We start from the raw sequence: 21,631 nt of genomic DNA on the forward strand, positions 1-21,631 counted from the left end.
CCTAGGGCTCTCAGGTGGGGCTGGGGGAGAGAAGCATAAGCTCATACGTTTGGCAATGGAAGTGACTTCAGCAATTTAGTCTAAGTCCTTAACGTAATGATGACAAAACAAATTATTAATAAATACATCTGTTGGACACTTACTGTGAGCTCTTTACATGGATTATCTTACTGAAACCTGAAACCAACATTTGGAGGTATGTACTACACAGAAGTAACAATAGATAGGCACCTTGCTCAAGGTCCCACACAAAGAAGGACCAATGATAAACCCAGGTCCCCTGACTCCCAGTCCAGTGCTCTCGTGCTGTCTTTCCAGGACACTAAATCCAGGACTACATCCTGGGGGCACAGTCGGGCAGAAGTCTCTGGAGGCTTGAGTCTCCCGAGAAGACACACAGTGAATACTTGTTGGCTGACTGACAGGAGGAATAAAGGAAATGGCAGCTCCAGGTGTTTGGTTGGCTTCAGTCCAGGGCGTGGTGACCAGGAGGGCCTCCTCTCACTCTGGGGACCCAGACTTCTACAACACTTCTGGGGGAGGTTTGGCCATCTCCCTCTGGTCGCATCTCTCTCAGATGCCCCCACGCCTTCTGTCAGATGCCCCCACCAGACCTGACCACCTCTCACAGACTCAGGAGGGCTCCCATCACCTCACCTAGGACCTCACTCAGGACCTTAGGACCTCACTCCCATCACCCTGAACCCAAACCTGCCCAACTTCACTTCCTGTTGCGTTTTGGTGCTACCCTCCCTCCTTTCTTCTCTTAAGCTGATCTTAAAATCAGTACATTGGGGTTAGAGTGAGGCAGGTCAAAATCCGAGGTGTGGTCTCCCTCAGAAACTGGAAATAGTCAAACTAGCACAGTATCTGTCAAGATGGACGCTGATTTACGCTTGTTGTCATGATCTGTTTCTGTAGAATGAACCTACCTTGACAAACAGGAAACGGGAACAGCCAACTCCCATCCAGATGAGTAGGATGTGATAGTGCCCACCTTAGCTCATTTCCTCCTCCCCATGGCACTTGAACCTTGAACTTCATCTCCATTTTGCCAGTGAGGAAATTGAGGCATAGAGGATTTACATAAATTTGGAATAGGCAAAAAAAATTAGTGGGTGTCCACTGGAAAACTTTGCAGTGTTTAGAGCTCATCCTCTGGGCTGATTAGAGCCTTTCGTTGCTTCTGAGCTTGTTTGCTATTCTAAATTGCAGAGAAATGATGGCAGTGCCGTGATTCCTATCCTTGGTTACTCAGATTGTTTGTTTGAGGGACGATACTCTCCTCTTGTGGAAAAGTCAATTTGCTTCCATGTACACTGATTTCAATATTCCTGTTCTATATGTGTGTTTGTTCCTTGGAGTCTCCTTTGAATGGATTGTGACACCTACCTGCTTTCCTCATTATAATGCTAAGGAAAATAGCTCTTACATATGTGTATGAGTCATGATTTTACCTTTTAATTTTTTAAATTATCTTTCAATGGGGATAAAAGGTAATTTTTCTCTGGTCATTTAGACAAGGAGAGGAAGACCTGGGGTTCAAAATCAGGCAGCTAGGATGCAGCATCTGTGTTTATAACCGTCACTCTATGTTCCAGGTACCTTGATTGCATTAGAGCGGCTGCAGCTGTAAATTAATCAACCCTTGCCTAAATAAGACCCTTGATCCTAATTCAAACCCTAGCTCTGATTAAAAGCTAATAAAATAAATGGTGGACACGTGTGACCCCAGCATTTCTGAGAGATTACCTTAGGTGGTATAAGCAGGAAACTCTTGCAGCCCCTACGGCTGAGGAGCACGGGTCTTTCCTCCCAGGTTTTCTGGTAGTGGCCTTGCACTTGACCTCAAGTAGATGGTGGAGTTCCAGGGTGATCTGTCTTGCCCTTGGTGCTGTGCAGACCTTTTTTGAAGACCAGGATGTGGGAGGGGATTTGGAAACAAGTTTTCATTCCCCAGGTCTCCTTGGGTGAGGGAGAAGGAGCCAGAAGCTGTCTGGGTTGTACAGCTGGGAGACAGTGACCCAGCTTCCTGCCACATATACTCCAAAAGCCAAAAGCCATCGACCTGATTGCAAGGTAGGATTTCAGGTGCTTGACAACATTAGAATTTAACCATGTCTTATTGACAGAGACTTTCAATATTTTTGTTCACTGAGCAATCTTTACTCCTAACTGGATCATAAACGATTCCATTTTTTCTCATTGGAGAATTTATTTTCAGGTGTTTGTTTTCATAAATTGATTCATTTCCTTCTTGTTTTTTTTCATTATATTTACTTTTTAAATCTAAAGTTTTAAAATTTAGCCACATTATCTTGTTTCATAGTACTTGTTTGTATCATCTTTTATTTATGGCAAAAATACGGGTTTTCCATTTATGATAATGATTTTGTTTTTGCTTTTCTTTCTTTATTTTTAATTGGAGGACCATTGCTTTACAATATTGTGTTGGTTTCTGCCATACATCAACATGGATCAGCCATAGGTATACATATGTCCCCTCCCTCTTGGACCCACCCTCCCACCTCCCACCCCATCCTACCCCTCTAGGTTGTCACACAGCACCGAGTTGAGCTTCCTGAGTCATACATCAGATTCCCACTGGCTATCTATTTTATATATGGTAATATATATGTTTCCACGCTGCTCTCAGTTCATCCAATCCTCTCCTTCCCCGACTGTGTCCGCAAGTCTGTTCTCTATGTCTGCGTCTCCATTGCTGCCCTGAAAATAGGTTCATCAGTATCATCTTTCTAGATTCCATATATATTCATTGATGTTCAATTTTGTTTTATCTTTCTGACTTACTTCACTCTGTATAATAGGCTCTAGGTTCATCCACCCCTTTAGAACTGACTCAAATGCATCCCTTTTAATGATGAGTAGTATTCCGTCATATGTATGTACCACTGATATTTCAATCCATTAATCTGTTGATGGACATCTAGCTATTGCAAATAGTGCTGCAGTATACACTGTGGTACGTGTATCTTTTTCAAGTATGGTTCTCTCAGAGTATTTGCCCAGTAGAGGGATTGTTGGACCACATGGTAGTTTTATGATAATGATATTAAATAAACTTTATGTATAAAATGAGTCAACTTAAAAGTGTTAACTACCAATGCAGGTGGTAATTGGGTAATGGCAGAAATCAAGATGGTGGTATCCAAATAATGGAAGGCGCCTGTGTGTGTGCACACTCTTTGTGACCCCATGGACTGTAGTCACCAGGCTCCCCTGTCCATGGAATTTTCCAGGCAACAATCCTGGAGTGGGTTGCAATTTCCTCCTCCAGGGGATCTTCCCAACCCAGGGATTGAACCCTAGTCTCCTGTATCTCCTGCATTGGCAGGCATATCCTTTACCACTGCACCACCTAGGAAGCCTGGGTAGGAAGGTGGCTGGGCTATAAATCATAGCACTGCTTAGTACTCTTTGCTGAGCATTCATTGCATGCCAGCCTCGATGTTATCCACAGCAGTGGTGTCTGATAGAATCTGTGCTAATGGAAATGCTAATCTATACCTGCACTATCCAAGCTACATGGGGATATTGAGTCCTTGAAATGTGGCTAGTGAAACTAAAGAACTGAATTTTTTCTTTTTTGGCTGAAGCACATGAGCTTGTGGGATCTTAGATCCTTGACTAGGGATTGAACCTGGGCCCACAGCAGTGAAAGCACTGAGTCCTAACCATTGAACTGCCAATGCCTGATATTAATTTAAATGTAAGCATCCATGTTTACTATGTTAGAGCAAGCTGAAGGGTCAATGGACATGAGTTTGAGTAAACCCTGGGAGTTGGTGATGGACAGGGAGGCCTGGCATGCTGCGGTCCATAGGGTCACAAAGAGTTGGGAAGTAGTGAGATGTGTCCACCTTGATGGCTAATCCTGACAAGGCCCTGGATGAATCATGGCCTCTTTGTTCTGTGCTCCTGGAGCACAACAGGGCTCTTTCCTTCACCCTGGTGTCACCAACACGAAGCCCATACCTCTAAAAAACATTTCTCAATGTTCAATGAATAACAGAGGGTCAGAGTACAAAGCTCATCATTTAGGGCAACCTTTGGATCACACAAGTCTGTAACTAGTTTCACTTAAATTCATGACCATAAATACCAGGTGAGCCCTCACATTCCCTGGCAGTCTACAACACATCTTAAATATGTCCAGTCTCTGATGATTTCACAGTTTCTTCCAAATGTCCAGCACCCTGAAGACCTTGTGTAGCAGATATATGCTGGCTTTCAGTTCTCCAGGATCTGAACCTATTTGTAATCCTCCATTGTGGGTCTTGGTGAAAGGCAAGGAAGATAAAAGAGTCAGAATCTCATCCACCCCAGAACTAGGGCTCAAGCGTTGTTGTTTAGCTGCTAGGTCATGTCCAACTCTCCAAGGACTGTAGTGTGCCAAGCTCTTGTGTCCATGGGATTTCCCAGGCAAATATACTTTGAGTAAGTTGCCATTTCCTTCTCTTGGGGATCTTCCAGACACAGGGGTTGAACCCAAGTCCCCTGCATTGGCAGGTGGGTTCTTTACCACTGAGCCAGCAGGGAAGCCTGGGCTCAAGCATATAATCTATAATTGGCCAATCTGGTGCTTACAACCAGGACTCTGATTTCTGAGCTAGTGACAGCAAGACCCAGGGATCTTTAGAGGCTATTTATAGTGCTGGTCATTGCAGAGTGGTGTTGTGCTGACAGCTTTATAGGAGGGGTTTTCACCAAACTGTTCTAGTACCATGGGCCTATGAAGATGCCTTCCCAGTTTCAGTTATAACTTTTACCTTTTCACTGAACTCCAAACTTGTGTATGTAGCTGCTTACTTAATAGTTCCACTTGGATATGTAATAGGAATCTCAGATATTACAAGACCAAAATAACCCCTTTCTTCTTCTCACAAAACTTTTACCTCTCACGTTTTTCCTGTCTTAGTAAATGGCATCACCATCACCCATTTGCTCAAATCGAAAGCCTATAAGTCATCCGTGATTCCTCTTTTCTTCTTAATGTTCACAGCCAATTGTGTATGAGTCCTATTGACTCTACTTTTGAAGTATACACTAATCTGATTGCAAATGTTGCAAGCACCTAGAGTTTTGTAATAACCTCTGGGGTCACCCCCATATCTCCCCCAAGTTATTTATGTCCCAATACCTGAACTTGTGAATATGTTATGTTACATGTTTAAAGGACTTTTGTGATTAAATTAAAGATCTCTTGACATGGGGAGATTACCCTGGATTATCTAGGATGGTCTAATATAACCACAGGGTCTTTATAAAAGGGAGGCAAAAGGATCAAAGTCAGTAGTAGGAGACGTGGCAATGGAAACAAGGGGTTATAATGAAGTGAGGAAGGGATGCCATGGGCCAAGGAATGCAAGTGGCTTCTAGAAGGGCAAGGAAACAGGTTTTTCCTCTGAAGCTTCCAGATGAACAGTAGCCCTGCAGACACATTGATTTTAGACTTCTGACCTCCAGACCTGTAAAACACTAAGTTTGTGCAGATTTGTTATGCAGCAATAGGAAGCTAATGCAGCTGTCTAATTGGTCTCCCTATTTCCTGCCTTGTCTCCACAGTAGCTTCTCTACACCACAGACCAAAGATCTTTAAAAAATGTAAAATAAATTATCACTGTTCTGTTTAAAACTTCCTTAACAAGAAGCTTTTCTTTGTATTTGGAACAAAATCCAAATTTGTCATAACCACAGGTCCTATATGAGTCCTATATGAGTTGGTCAGTGGCTACCTCTCCCAGTTTTCCATATTCCTTCAGCCCTCCTTCCACATCCACTCCACCCCCACACCCCAAGCCTTATGAACACATGGCAACTTGTTTCCCCTTTGGGGTCTTTGCTCTAGCCATTCTCTGTGTCTGAAACACTCTATTCCTAGATTTTTGAATGGCTGGTCCCTTTAGTTTTAAGCTCAAAGTTCTCCTCAGAGAGATTTCCCCGACACCAACCTGAATCATCCTGTTTAGTTGTCTTCATAGCCGTCATTATCTGAAGCTATACTTCTTCTTTATGATTTATTTCCTTCCTTCTCCTTTAACCCAAGTTTCAGGAAACCAGGAATTTGTCTTTTATCCTGCAGTAGCTCCAACTCCAACCACAGTGCCTGGCACAGGCTAAGAGACCCTCAGTGAAAACCCACTGCATGATTTCATACTTGACTGTATCAAGGCCTTAAGGTTCAAGTTGGCAACAGCAGGGCTGGACCTAGACCCCAGGTCTCCTGACTGAACTGAGGCAAAACTAAGACCTGACTCCAGGCCTTCCTGTTAGAGCTGGGGCCACCGAGCCTGGTCAGAGAAGAGGAATAGTTCAGAGGACCCCCTTGGGAACATAATACAATGGCAATGATAAAAACGACAAGCTCAGTTCAGTTCAGTTGCTCAGTTGTGTCCAACTCTTTGCGACCTCATGAACTGCAGCATGCCAGGCCTCCCTGTCCATCACCAACTCCCGGAGTTCACTCAGACTCACGTCCATCAAGTCAGTGATGCCATCCAGCCATCTTATCCTCTGTCATCCCCTTCTCCTCCTGCCCCTAATCCCTCCCAGCATCAGAGTCTTTTCCAATGAGTCAACTCTTCACATGAGGTGGCCAAAGTACTGGAGTTTCAGCTTTAGCATCATTCCTTCCAAAGAAATCCCAGGGCTGATCTCCTTCAGAATGGACTGGTTGGATCTCCTTGCAGTCCAAGGGACTCTCAATCAAGAGTCTTCTTCAACACCACAGTTCAAAAGCATCAATTCTTCGGTGCTCAGCCTTCTTCACAGTCCAACTCTCACATCCATACATGACCACAGGAAAAACCATAGCCTTGACTAGATGGACCTTAGTCAGCAAAGTAATGTCTCTGCTTTTGAATATGCTATCTAGGTTGGTCATAACTTTTCTTCCAAGGAGTAAGCATCTTTTAATTTCATGGCTGCAGTCACCATCTGCAGTGATTTTGGAGCCCAAAAAAATAAATTCTGACACTGTTTCCACTGTTTCTTTATCTATTTCCCATGAAGTGATGGGACCTGATGCCATGATCTTCGTTTTCTGAATGTTGAGCTTTAAGCCAACTTTTTCACTCTTCTCTTTCACTTTCATCAAGAGGCTTTTTAGTTCCTCTTCACTTTCTGCCATAAGGGTGGTGTCATCTGCATATCTGAGGTTATTGATATTTCTCCTGGCAATCTTGATTCCAGCTTGTGTTTCTTCCAGTCCAGCGTTTCTCATGATGTACTCTGCATAGAAGTTAAATAAGCAGGGTGACAATATACAGCCTTGACGTACTCCTTTTCCTATTTGGAACCAGTCTGTTGTTCCATGTCCAGTTCTAACTGTTGCTTCCTGACCTGCATACAGATTTCTCAAGAGGCAGGTCAGGTGGTCTGGTATTCCCATCTCTTTCAGAATTTTCCACAGTTTATTGTGATCCACACAGTCAAAGGCTTTGGCATAGTCAATAAAGCAGAAATAGATGTTTTTCTGGAACTCTCTTGCTTTTTCCATGATCCAGCAGATGTTGGCAATTTGATCTCTGGTTCCTCTGCCTTTTCTAAAACCAGCTTGAACATTAGGAAGTTCACGGTTCACGTATTACTGAAGCCTGGCTTGGAGAATTTTGAGCATTACTTTACTAGCACGTGAGATGAGTGCAATTGTGCGATAGTTTGAGCATTCTTTGGCATTGCCTTTCTTTGGGGTTGGAATGAAAACTGACCTTTTCCAGTCCTGTGGCCACTGCTGAGTTTTCCAAATTTGCTGGCATATTGAATGCAGCACTTTCACAGTGTCATCTCTCAGGATTTGAAATAGCTCAACTGGAATTCCATCACCTCCACTAGCTTTGTTCCTAGTGATGCTTCCTAAGGCCCACTTGACTTCACATTCCAGGATGTCTGGCTCTAGATGAGTGATCACACCATCATGATTATCTGGGTCGTGAAGTGAAGAGCTAATGTTTATTGAGCAGGCTCTATGAGCCGCGCACTGTTTTGTTTAATATTAGCTCATTTATTCTTCAAAGCCACACTGTGAAGTGGATACTATTAGTATACGTTGAGGAAACTGAAGCACCGAACTGTTAGGTAACTCGCCCAACACACAGCTGAATGTACACAGCTATAAAGTGAAAGTTGCTCTGTAGTGTCCGACTCTTTGCGACCGCATGGACTTGCCCATGGAATTAACTGAAGTGGGTAGCTTTTTCCTTCGCCATGGGATCTTCCCAACCCAGGGATCGAACCCAAGTCTCACGCATTGTAGGGGGATTCTCTACCAGCTGACCCACAACTACAGGTTTCCATCAAATCCTTCCGCGCTCTTACTCCCTTCCGCTGCTTGGATGAGGGGATTGCTTGTCTGTGAAATCTGACACACTCCAAAGGCCTTCGGGGTCGTCGCTCTGCCGGAACAGAAGGGGGCGTCCCTGAGCGCGGGCGCGAGGTGGGTGGGGCGGAGAAACGGTGGAAGCAGGGATTGGGTGAAAGAGACAAGAAACCTAATAGCGGAAGTCCCGCCCAGGCCAAGTGAAACTTCCGGCTCCAGAGGCTTGGGGCTTGTGCTGACGGAGCGGAGCCAGCAGCGCCGGGATGGTGCTGCTGGAGAGTGAACAGGTAAAGCGAGAGCTGGCCGGCTGAGGGACCGATGATGTTTGGGGCTTAGCTCGGGACCTGTGTCTCTTTCTTCGGGAGGGACAGGGACTTGACGAGGCGGGAAGGGGGTTTATGGTTGCCTAACGGGGCCGGGCTTGTTGTGTTCCAGTTCCTGACGGAGCTGACTAGGCTCTTCCAGAAGTGCCGGTTGTCCGGCAGCGTGTTCATCACCCTGAAGAAGTGTAAGCAGCTGTGGACGCGGCAAGGCCGGAAGCGGGCTGGGAGGCCGAGCGAGACCCCGGGTGCCCAGTGACTGGGAGCCTCAGGCAGAATCTTTCTGCTGCGCATCCTCTCCTTCCCCTGCCTTCCTCCACCTTATCCTGGGCCCATTCAGAGCTGAGGGGCCAGAGAGTATTAGGGATTGGGGCTGGTGCGGCCCCCAGCACTTAGCCACCTAAGTCAGTTCCGGTTCCAGTGGGCTCCAGTCATGTCAGGGCTGTCCTTGTCAAGGATTCCAGGCCGCGCCATGATTAGTGAGATTTAATGTGCTTTGATATTACAGTGTTCCCATCTTGGGAGTAGCAGGTAGGTTCCCAAGATGTGGCCAAGCCATCTATGATAGCAGATAATGTGGTTAACAGAACTAGATCAGTGGAGGTGGATTAGGTATCCTCTTTGTATTCCTTCCCGACTTATTAACTTTTTGTCTACCTGTTAAGTCTGTGGCTGTGTTCACCAGGATGTATTTTTCATGCAGATGATGGCCGAACTAAACCCATTCCAAGGAAGGGTTCTGTGGAGGGCTTCGAGCCCTCAGACAACAAATGTCTGTTAAGAGCTACTGATGGGAAAAAGAAGATCAGCACTGTGGTAAGTTGGATTCCTAATACTCCTGTTTTGGAGTTTTAAAGACTTGAACTTAGCTGAGGATGGGTTATATCTGTACTAGGTTTTTTTTTTTTTTTTTGTAAATTACTAAATAAAGCCTAGTGTGTAGTTCCCCAGCTGTTAATAGAAAGCCCAAGAGCAAAATTAAAATGAAGGCGGTAGAAGTCAAACACTTGTTAGAAAAAAATATTAGCATATCGGTCCTTACTCAGAGTAGTACTGTAAGGAGCAGCTGGCATATTTGATTCCTTATTCCCTTACTGTGCTGGGGCTTCAGTGAACAGTTTCTTGGTACCAGATGCTTTTTACTTTTAAGCTGATTATTCCTTTATCGTTGTGGTTCAGGTACCAAACATGTATTATATCAGGCTTTGAATTTGAGTACGTAGCCTGGCATGCTACAGCCCATGGGGTTGCAAGGAGTCAGACACTACTGAGCATATGGCACACTGAGTAAGAGTTCTAGCTTTCCCTTTCAAAGTGGAAGTTGATGGCAAAGCAAGAAGACTCCTTGGATCAAATGAATACTTCTTTATTCTAGGCAGAACCAGGCTGCCCTCTAATCAGTATAGGATATTCACGAAAATGTGGGCTATAATTAGTTGTTCAATCTTACATTACCAATTATCTTGAGAAGATTTTTACAGTAAAGCAAGCATTTATGTGGCTTAAAAAAAATAAAGTTGGGTGTCATGAAGTACGGAAAACTAAGGAATCTTCAGACATAAAATTTCTCTTGTGGTAGCTTGCAGTTTGCTTACATGGGCCTGAATTAATGGAAGGTAGGTTTAAAATAAGATGGGGAGGGTGTAATTTAAATGTATCTTATACAAAAGGTTAAGTTCTTTGACATCGCTTAGACTCCTAAGTCAGAGCAATGTGTTTAAAGAGATTTCAACAGAGGCGAGAAGCATAGCTTCTTAAGCAGCCCATGTTTCCTATCTTGGTACAATTCTCAAAGTGCAGAGCTACTTTACTTGTTCCTCAGGCAGAGGAAAGTGGAGTAGAAAAATAGCTTTCCCATTCCTGCAGTGAGGAAGAAATATTTTTAAAGGTTAGGATGTCTTCATGAGGCTTCTGAGTTTTACTGGGTGAGGCAGATGATTTTTTTGTGGTAACAGGGGTGATCTTTTCCCCCTTATTTTCCAGGTGAGCTCCAAAGAAGTGAATAAGTTTCAGATGGTGAGTTTCTGGTGTTCTCTGTGTCCCATTTCTTGAAGCAAGAGTCAGCCTAATGTTTAACACTGGGTTGGGTTAAGACTGTGATTTAAGTTCACTGCTCTCCTGTGATACTGTGTTTTACCAATAGTTTACAAGTAAAAGCTGCCAAGCTATGAATTTTACTTCAACACTGACATTGTCTTTTTAGCTAAATTTTGTTGTCTTAGGCTTCATATATGCTGTACTTACAGTACTATGTAAGTCGCCTGCAGTCTTCCATTTTTGCTTAAAAAAAAAAAAGTGAAAAATGTGCAACTCAATAGTGGGTGTTGCAGAAGCTGCTATAACGTGAGGGTGTTTGCCTTACACCATATTCCTTAGGATACAGGTGTCCCATAGTATTCTATACTTTATCAGTTAGGCTTTCTGATTTTGGCAACCTTAAATCCATTAACGGAAGTAGGGCAGATGCTCCACCAATTTGCAACTCTTTGCACTAAGGTCACGCTCTGTGTCTTTTAGGCTTATTCAAACCTATTGCGAGCTAACATGGATGGGCTGAAGAAGAGGGACAAAAAGAGCAAGAGTAAGAAGAGCAAAGCAGCGCAGTGAAGGGCACCAGCTTTCCCGTTTTCACCAACTAACCACTGAATTGCTATTTTTCCTTTGGTTTTGTATTTTTGGCCACAAAGCTGAGTTTCTGATTCCCTTATAATGACTGTTTTCATGTGAGATTAGGGTCATTTCTGGATGGAAGAAGGGCGGCAGTGTTTACAGGGTAGTTACACGAAGCCAGTTTATCTTAGATCTGGCTAGTGGTTTGTGTTGGACGGTTGTATATTCCTGGATAATAGTTTACAGACGCTGTACCCATCTGTAAAGAGCAGTGTATTATTTAACCTGTATTTATCAGCACTGACCAACTTTTATTCTTTTTTCTACCCCATAAAAAGTTTCTGGCCATAGCTTCTCGTTCTGGAATGATGTGATTATGTATAGGCTTGAGGCCCTGTCTTTTGGTTTACTGGAACTGAAACCTGACAATTTTATTAAAAGTTGTGTTATTTCATGGGTTTCCCAGCTAGCTGTATAATTTTATCATCTTAGTTCCTTTAGCAAATCTGAATGAGTTTCATAGCCAAATAAGAGTTTGCTTAACCAGACTAAGGATAAGCTTATTAGAGAATCATCAAGAATAAAGATTCCAAGTTAATGATGATATTTGATTTCTTTATGCCCTTTACTTTGGACATTTTCATGTGCTTGGTATATAGGGCTAAGAGAAGAACAAAGCTGTTTTCTTGTGTTTTAGCTCCATAAACCCTGTAGTGTTAATAGATTTGCAATTAAAAAGCAACAGATATATGAAAACATTTATTCAAAAGATAAATTTATAATATATTACACATGAAAAACCTACAAAGCTCAGCTCTGTAGGACAGCTTAGAATGTAAAGCTAATTTAAAATTATAATGAATGTACAATGTTTTGTAGTATAAGCTCCTGCCTGTTTGAACAGTGTAATGATAGTTCTTTAGGATTAAAATAAGATTCTGTAGTAGTCATCTCTGTAGCTGTACAGGAAGAGCACAGACACCCTGCAAGAGGAGGGAGAAGATGGGATCAGTATAATGGGTAAAGAACGGGGCTGATAATTTATTTTTAGAACACTTAACTGTAGGAGTTCTGTGTAATCAAAAACAAGATGGAAGGCTAGTCACTAAAAACATTTTAGTGTTTGAAAACATGAACAACTGGCATTCTGACAAGGGGACATAAAACATAGGAGTTACCTGGGTGGTTAAAATGATAACTGGGATAGCTGCTACTGAGATCACCGTGTTGTTATTGATACGATCATGACTGTGATTCACAGTCCTGACATGTATTCACTGGTCACCAACTGCAGTTCTAACATAGCAATTTATTAGTCATCTAACCTTAACAAGACAATAACGTATTTGTCACTCTAAAACCCCTTCTTGGGGAAAAACTCCTAAAAACAAACAACGCCCCCCACTCCTCCCCAGCTTGAGTTTTAACCTATATTGAAACCTGCAATGCCTAAGTGGTAACTTACTTTTTTTCTACTTTGATGTTATAAATCTCATCACAGACTAATTTGAGGTATCTTTGCTTTGGCAGGCGTGACAGCAGCTGCTTCACAGTTGTGTTAAATGCCTGTTCATCAGCATCCCACTAGGAAAAAATACAGATAAGACTTAACAGGTACTAAGGTTTATTAATTGGCTTTTCCTGGGTCACTAATGAGGTGTCAGTGCCATCCCCCGTCTAAGTACACTGAAGAGATCAGTTACAGGGGGAAAGAACTAGTGGGGAGACTGTGAGGGTTCTTCTTTTGAAGAACTGAATTTCTTTATAAAACCAGCTTACTAGATCCTGCCTAAGAATGCTGCAGCCCCAGTGTGTTAATGTGACTGCCAACTGTTATTTCTGCCAACTGTTGACTTTAGTTGAGATGGAGATGCCACCTCTGATGTGCATCTGTTTGAGTGGCTCATGAAGCAGAAGCAGTAAATTACCAGTATTGTGCTGTATGATTATTTACCAGACAGGAGAATACCAGTGGGGATGGAGGACAGGGGAGGGGGATGTTAGCTTATAAGCTACAGGATATATTGTACAGCACAAGGAATATAATCAATATTTTATATAAATGGAGAATAACCTTAAAATATAGCATGAAATGTCAGTTCTGGGGCAGAGTTCATTTTTCATCTAACTTAATCTGACTAAACACTCTGGATAGACAAAAGTATTCTTTGGTTAGATATGCTGCAAAAATCACATGTAGTTATTCTTACAGTTAAATATTCTTATAGCAAAGGTAAATATTAAATTTTCTAAGAAGTTCAGTTAGGCTATTTGATAATAAATGTATGTACTTATTTAAAAAAAAGCATATAAAAAAAGACCTACATTCAATTTTTACAAAAAGGCCTTCCATATAGTTTTAGTTTTGCAAATGAGCTTCCCTAGTTGGAATGAAGGTTTGTTTGAAGCAGCACAGTATAGTGGGTGAGAATGTAGATTCCACTAGTCCACTAGGTTCAAATCCTGGCTCTGCAACTCCCTAGTTGGGTGACTTTGAGTGAGATGTTTAACCTCTCTGCTTCCATTCTCCATAAAATGTAAAATAAGGATCTGTAAAAAGGTAACAGTATGTATCCCTTGGGGTTGTTATGATTAAATGAGTTAACATTCCTAGAGTGCCTAGAACAAGGCCTGCTAGAGCTCGAGACACAGTAAAAACCATAGGTGTTTGTTAAAAAACATCTCTGAAATGTAAAAAAAAACACAACAAACCACTAGAAAAGTGTGATTCCCTCAAAATCTGATCTAGTAATTCATATCACATAAAAGAAACAATGCTCCTAGATTCCTGGGACTGCTAGAAAAATGCCTCATGTCATAAAAGAAAATAATGCCACTTTCAACTTTCTTTCGGCAAATCAACAGCAAACTGGAATTTTAAAGACTATAGTGCAGAAGAGTTCATCTTGCTTACCTCTAATGACAGAAACTGTAAGATTGTTTCTTTGGGTAGATCCACCTGTTGATACACAAAAATGTATCATGTCAGGGATCCTAAGCAGCACATACTGACTTGTGACTGTGGTGTCACTTTGGATGGAGCAGCATGAATGGGATGCTTCCGTGCTACTTATTGAATTTGGCAGTGATGTGATCTCAGCACTTAGAACTAACACATCACACCACAAAGCTTTGGCAGCACTACCTGCAAAGGCCTGGAAAGTTGAAGGGTGAGTCGCTCAGTCATGTCCGACTCTTTGCGACCCCATGGACTATACAGTCCATGGAATTCTCCAGACCAGAATACTGGAGTGGGTAGCCATTCCCTTCTCCAGGGGATCTTCCCAGCCCAAGGATCAAACCCAGGTCTCCCACATTGCGGGTGGATTCTTTACCAGCTGAGCCATGAGGGAACCCCAAAAATACTGGAGTGGGTAGCCTATCCCTTCTCTAGCCGATCCCGACCCAGGAATCGAACATTGCAGGCAAAGTCTTTACCAACTGAACTATCAGGGAAGCCTGAAACATTTAGAAAAATGATTTTCGTTTTCAGGCCCCCTACTCCCAATCTTTCAGAGGAAGAAATTAGGAGAAACAGGCCTGTATCCCAATTCTGTTGACAGCAAAAATTTGACAGTGTGGACAAAAGCCATCCTCAGAAAGTTAAAGAAAGTGACTTACGGCCAAAATTTCAATTTCGCTGCTTTTCTGATGTAAGTTAGCAAGGGAGGTCTGAAGTCGGGTTTGTACCTAACAAGAAGGAAAGTGTGTTAGAATTCAGAACCTGTCCAGTCAAGCCATCTTACCATTTCAGTTCTTATTCTAGGAAGCAATCACAGGTGACAAACCAAAGCCTAAAAGGGATCCCAAATACTATATAAGGACTTGCTCTTCATCCACCTCAGTAAGATGAGTGTCTAGTGTATTACGACCTCAGGGAAAATGAGATTTTATAGCCTACCTTGATCCTTTGTTTACTAATCCACTTATTTCTTTCTAATTTTGAACTGACATGTAATAAAAGCTCAGTACTGTAAAACAGTGCATGCAGAAGCAGTGAGATTTTAGTGTTAAGCTAAATTTAAGAAGGGGACAGTGACAGCATTGAGAACATGGAACTGAAATATGGTAGATATGAGAAGTGAGTTTCCACCCAACACTGAGAAATAGCCAGGAAAGCTAACAAAATGAGGTAACTTGATCTTTTGTGTTTCAGTCTAATTACATTCCTAAGTAATGGCTACCCTCTCACACCCTACTCTCAAATGAGGCCAGTGTCCTAACTCTGCTCATTAGCTTTTCTACGCTGTCCTTCCCTCTGTCCCTTCCGTTTGGAATGCCCTCATCTTTCCTCTCTGCCTGCTGAAATCCTTCAGGGATCACCTCCACGAAGCCTTTCTTGATCATCCATACAAACACTGATTTTTCTCTCTCCCCCATGTTGGTAGCATACTCTTAACATTCATTAAGTATACTTAATTCAGCATCCTAGTACTGATTTTCTTCTATTCTCCAACTATATATATGCTTCTAAGGTTATAAAGTCTTTGAGGACTGCGGCCATGTCACGTGTTTTCCATTTTACCTGGCACTTAGCACAGAATCGGGCAAATAACAGATACCAAAAACATGTATGCAGTGAGGAACCTGCTACACGTCTTGGGGTAGATCTCCTCTGCTTTGTTATGTACAACAAAACCAAACAGGATCAGAAACTTTTTGTTTGGACTCAGTATTTCTGACAACAGCTGCTTGTGGGTGCCCACAGTGTACACTGAGGCCTCTTTGGAGGACAAACAGGGCAGAATCTTGGCACCTGAGATGCTTTGTGTTGGTGAAATTTTCAGAAGTCACCAAGTTCAGGAGTTGGGAAGAAAAACATTTCCAGGAAACTGTCCCTTCGTTCCCTTTCTCGTTTTCTTCCTCTGCGGCTCATGTTAGAAAGCCGAGGACTCTGACCATGTACCTGGGTCTCATACCGCCTTCTGGTGCTGGCCGACAGCTTTTCGGGGGCAACCACACTCACAATGGGAACAACCGTTGCTCCATGGATTTCAAACAAGCCTGAAACAGAGTTTTAGCAGTTATGGCCTTATCTGGTCCCACTTTCTATTACACACCGCAGAGCTGGCAGAGATGATTAGAATCCACCTGGGGGTGATTCTAGGCACTGGATCATGTCTAAGCCTTGTTTTCTGTCTCTGCAGCTGTCTGCACTTGACCAGAACCCCAGAACCCCACTTATCGCCTAGCAGTTCTGACACTTCTGTCAGGACCACAGCCTTCCCTCCTTCAGTGGGAGGTGGCAAAGGCGCAGGGAGGCACAGGGAGTCAACCCTGGTGAACCTAAGGAAAGAAAGGCGAGCTTAACATTTCCCAACTGTAATTCTTTAAATTCCTCTAAGTATCTGAAGTCTGATGGTGGCAGAAAGCCTGCTAACAGAAATGAACCCAAAAGACTTAATTCTCTTAAAAGTCAAGTAGTGTCTTCTCGTGGACTTCACTGGGACATTTCCTTTTCACTAGGGTTGACAAATGTAGTAAAATAAAAGGTGTAACTATCACCACTGTTTCCTCTTGGCTTTCATGAAAACAAATCTACATAGTGTCTCCAGGGCATCTCAAAATACTTTGCTTCAATCTTCTATATGGGGAAAATGTATCCACATTTGATCTACATAATAAACGGAATCAAAGGAAGATTAAACCACTTGTAAAAATAAGACAGACATATCAGGACCAGAAGAGTCACCAGACTCCCAGTGGTTTTTATCATTTTCTAGAATATAAGTTTCATAGGGATTAATTCTTTTTGGTATAACTAATGTTGTACATATGTTACTTTAAGAGGATATTACTGATGCAGTGAGTTAGCCACAGTTCTAAGTATTTAGAGCAAACATGTACACACACACACAAGCATTATTATGTTTAAGTTACAATTAGTAATTATACCTGAAGCATTAGAAAATGATCCCTTCAGATTTTGTACTGTAAGATTATCGGAAGCTTCTCTAAAAACAAGCAAACAAAAACAATTAGAATAAACAGTCGCTAAGACAAAAGCAACACATAATTTATAGTGAGCTACACTTACAGGCTTTCTATTAAATATACTGATATTTAATAAATATTGGTCATTAGTGGAGGAAACAAAATTTGCACTTAATTATGTTTTTTATTAAGAGCAAATAAAAATTATAAAGGATGTCACTTCAAATTAACATTCTTAGAGACAACATTCTGATTTATTCAGCTGGGTTTGGAATACTGGCTCAACATAAGCTAATTTCAATGAAATACAATGGGTGTTCTTTCTGCTCTCCTCACAATACAAGGAAACATTAGCAATGCCCCACCTTCATTATGGATGCAACCTTGGTGATCACCCACCAGAGAACATTTAGTAAATGAGATTCTTTCAGAAGCTGTGAATGGATGTTCTTTCAGACTGAATTAACTTAAAGCCTTTGGGAGACATAATAGCACTCTATCTTGGGAAAACAGGGAAATAATCATTCACATGGAAGAAAGATTTTAAGCCCTTCCCTGCTAAAACTAAATCCATCTGGCCTGTTAAGTGTCTTAATAATGTTTGCCTGTACTATTACTAATAGTCGCTATTAATTAGCTGACTTTTTTGTTTTCTAAAGCTCTGCCTTTGATTTGGGTTCTTAATTCTAATATCTAGAGGCTTCAAGAACATGATACACACACACACACACACACCACCACCCTCCCCCCGACCCGCCACCCTTAGAAAGAGCCTGACAGTGAATTTACTCAAGCTAGGTGGAGATGGGCGGGGCTGGGGCAAGAACATTGATTTAATATAAGCCAGGATTTCTCAGCCTGACATGTGGGTCAGATAATTCTTTGTTGGGGTGGAGGTGGGGAGTCAGTCCTCTTCACTATAGGATGTTTAACAGCAGCCCTGGTGTTTACTGGGCTTCCCTGGTGGCTCAGTTGGTATAGAATCCACCTGCAATGCAGGAGACCGGGTTCAGTCCCTGGGTTGGGAAGAGATCGCCTGGAGAAGAAAATGGCAACTCACTCCAATATTCTTGCCTGGCAAATCCCATGGACACAGGAGCCTGGCTACAGTCCATGGGGTCACAGAAGTCAGATACGACCTAGTGACTACACCACCACCACTCTGTTTACTAGATAACAGTAGTAGACAACAACCAAAAATCTATGCAAAGGCCAAATGTCCCCTGAAGGGCAAAACTCTGGATTGAGAATTACTGATGTAAGTCAAAAAAAGTATTAAAAATTTTTTTAAATTTATGGCTGTGTTAGATCTTAGTTGCAGCACGCAGGCTCCAGAGCACGTGGGCTCTGCAGTTGTAGCACATGGACTTGGTTGCCCTGTGGCATGTAGGCTCTTAGTTCCCTGACCAGGGATTGAACCAGTGTCCTCTGTACTGCAAGGAGGGTTCTCAACCACTGGACCACCAGTGAAGTCCCCCAGTAGAGTACTCTTTTTCTAAGCATAAATAAAAAACTTACAAAAATATAGAAAAGCAAGGGAAATGATCCTTTGTAATCCCACTAATCAGAAATAACTACAATGAAAAATGTGGTTCATCATTCCAGACATTTTTCTGTGTATGAGCTATATATTTTGGTTGCAACAAAAATGGGATCATATCTTATTTGTGGACATCTTTCCTTATAATAAACTCAGCTTTATTAGAAAAATAATTTTTAAAGGCTGCACAGTATTTCATTGTATTTACTGTAATTTGAGCAATCTTCTATCACTGAATTACTGTGATATTGTAAGTGAGGTTCCCAAAGTGTGGTTCAGAGACCCTGGAGGTCCCTGAGATCCTTTCACAGGTATTTGCAAGGTCAAAAGTATTTTCACAATAATCCTAACAGGTTAATTATCCTTTCATTGGTATCCTTTCATTAATGTGTAATGGAATTTTCCAGAGACTACATGATGTATATCATAAGAGACTGAATGCAGAAACATAATATAAAACAATAATAGTAATAATAAGAATAAAACAATGTAGTTTTTTCTACTTAGCATTAGAGATTACGAAAATTAAAGCAACAATATCTGTAAAACTGTAAAACAATGCTACCTTTCTTACTAAATTTATTTTGTTTTGGAAAATAGTTATTTCCATTAAAACTGTTATTTAGGTTTGCATGTAATGAGTTTATTATTGTTATTTTAGAATAAGTATTTTTAAAATGTTTACATTTTAGTTTCTAACATAGAAATATTGATCAATATAAACCACATAAATGAAGCTCTTAGGGGGTCCTCAAATAATTTTTAAGGGTATGAAGTGGTTCTGAGACCAAAATTTTTGAGAACTGCTGTTATAAACAATGTGTGTTGATAGACATCTCTGTACTATCCCTGTGGAATAATTTTACTGTAAATTCCTGAAGTGGAATTGCTGGGTAATTTTTTTTTTTTTTTAGTTTTAAGGCTTTTAACTTTGTTAAATTCCTATGCAGACAGTTGAACCAATTTGCATTGCTGTGATGAGTGAGAACTTTTCCCAGAACATTATTATTTTCCAGAATATTATATCTTTCAAAACCAGTGACAAAACACTACTGCAGTTCACTGACCAAATGAGATAAACGGCAGCTAGACTGTGGTTCCTCAGGCTTTTCAAAATGATAAAATAATCTTTGATATGTTATGAAGGACAAATGCTGAGAGTAAGTTATGACTAGTTTTACACAGAGTTATATAATTAAACTACTGAGTTATTCAGAAGCCGTACTATGGTTCATTAAAAGTTACCTTTACTATGGTTCATTACAAGTTACGCTGGGGGGGGGGGGGGAGTTATCCTGACCTATCTTTATCTCCCCAAAGGATCAAACTGACATTTAAAATAAATGTATGAAAATTCTATGTAGGCAGTTGCAGCTGGTTTTTTGGGCTTTTGTTTACTAAGTTACCTGGTAGTCCTCTCATCGCTGACTTTAGTCCTCAGTTTCTGTACAACGTGGTCCACGAGATCAGACTCCAGCACACGTTTCTCTGTTTGCCTGTCCTTCTCAAAAGACTTAACCTTAAAAAGAATGAAACAGACCCATCATTTCTAAAGCCAGCAGGCTGAAGAGTACCATAGTAAGACTCTTCAGTCAACAGTTTAGGTTGGTGGCTCTCAACCAGGGGTGATTTTGCTCCCCACAGGGCATCTGGCAGTAACTAGAGGCCTCTGTGGTTGTGACCGCTGTGGGGGTGCTACTGGCATCTGGTGGGTAGATGCTAGGGATGCAGCTCAACATCCTACAACGGACAGGACAACAGGCCCACAAAGAAGCATCTGGCCAAAAATGTCAAAATGTGGCTGCTGAGAAACCCTGTCCAGATTCAAGCAGCTTATTATAGACGACAGAATTAAAAAAAAAAAGGCCAAGACAAACCAGCTCCTATTTCATTTGATTCTTTCACATGTTTTCCCCCTTAAACATCCTCGGGTCAGTCACCAAGATTTCTACAACTCCTCCCCCTCCTTTCCAAACCCGAGTCCTGTCATCCCACTTGTATGGCGCCCGTCTGTTCATCTTCACTCCCATGGCCAGTGCCCTGCCTTGGCTTGGGACAGTCTGATATTCTGCCCTCAGCCGTCCCCAGCTTCAGGTATCCCTCACTCCCTTCCACGTTACATCTCCCTGCAGGTTAATGTTTCTTATATACTCTGATGTTCCCTACTGTCCAAAAACATCCACCGGCTCCCCACTAGCTGCTAAATCAAGTTTGGATACGCTGGTTGGGCATTTTGGCTCTCTATGATCCAGCTAGAACCATATTCCCCATGCTGAAGTGTCCCTCTGCACAATTCTGCTTCACTCCAAATGGACTATTGGGGGTAATTCTGGAATAGTTCTCTGCTGGCCTGCCTCTATCTTTGGGACCACCTACTGAAAGAACTGCCATTACTTTTTAGTATGCTGCCCATCCATGGGGGTCCAGCATTAACTGCACCTCCACTCTGAAGACTTCCCTGCTACCTCTGTAGTAATCTCTCAGGTTGAGGAATCCTCAAAGAATTTTCCTGTAGGACTCTCATGGCGTTGAGCATCTTCTAGCTCATAATCATGCATGAATGTCTTCTGTTCCCCACCAGATTATAGGATCCTTGACAGCAGGACCTGTGGCTTAAATGTCCCTGCATCCCACATGGCCCTAAATTCAATCCCTTCCACACTGTGAATGCTTAATATGCACTTGCTGAATGGATGAACATAGTGATGTCTTGCCCTTCAAATATAAAGATGCTGCTATTTTATATTTATAAATATACATGTATTTATATATATGCTGCCACTAACAGAGGCAGAAGAGTCAAAAGAGCTGGATGAGCTGGAACAATGTACTGAAGTGAACAAGGTCACATTTAACAGAGACAAATATGAGGTCCTGTCATCAAGCCCT

The 21,631-nt window shown here is 42.0% G+C and overlaps 2 protein-coding genes across 3 annotated transcripts in view; one reads left to right on the forward strand and one right to left on the reverse strand.

Moving 5' to 3' along the window:
* On the forward strand, positions 8,504 to 11,872 carry SRP14 (signal recognition particle 14). Its single transcript, XM_005685480.3, has 5 exons — positions 8,504 to 8,625; positions 8,774 to 8,846; positions 9,362 to 9,474; positions 10,642 to 10,674; positions 11,176 to 11,872. The coding sequence occupies exons 1-5, from the start codon at positions 8,602 to 8,604 to the stop codon at positions 11,263 to 11,265; spliced, it is 333 nt and encodes a 110-aa protein (XP_005685537.1). The 5' UTR covers positions 8,504 to 8,601; the 3' UTR covers positions 11,266 to 11,872.
* The window catches only part of EIF2AK4 (eukaryotic translation initiation factor 2 alpha kinase 4), a 102,086-nt gene continuing 92,469 nt past the window's right edge, over positions 12,015 to 21,631 (reverse strand). For both annotated transcript variants that reach the window (XM_018054469.1, XM_018054468.1), the window contains 7 exons: positions 20,149 to 20,261; positions 17,164 to 17,222; positions 16,175 to 16,272; positions 14,890 to 14,958; positions 14,183 to 14,227; positions 12,734 to 12,852; positions 12,015 to 12,251 (listed from right to left, as the gene is read on the reverse strand). In XM_018054469.1, the coding sequence (XP_017909958.1) occupies positions 12,194 to 12,251; positions 12,734 to 12,852; positions 14,183 to 14,227; positions 14,890 to 14,958; positions 16,175 to 16,272; positions 17,164 to 17,222; positions 20,149 to 20,261 (561 nt within the window). In that variant the 3' untranslated portion in view covers positions 12,015 to 12,193. The remainder of the gene's footprint in view (positions 12,252 to 12,733; positions 12,853 to 14,182; positions 14,228 to 14,889; positions 14,959 to 16,174; positions 16,273 to 17,163; positions 17,223 to 20,148; positions 20,262 to 21,631) is intronic.

The sequence above is a fragment of the Capra hircus genome, chromosome 10 (assembly GCF_001704415.2).
Source record: "Capra hircus breed San Clemente chromosome 10, ASM170441v1, whole genome shotgun sequence".
Classification (NCBI taxonomy): domain Eukaryota; kingdom Metazoa; phylum Chordata; class Mammalia; order Artiodactyla; family Bovidae; genus Capra; species Capra hircus.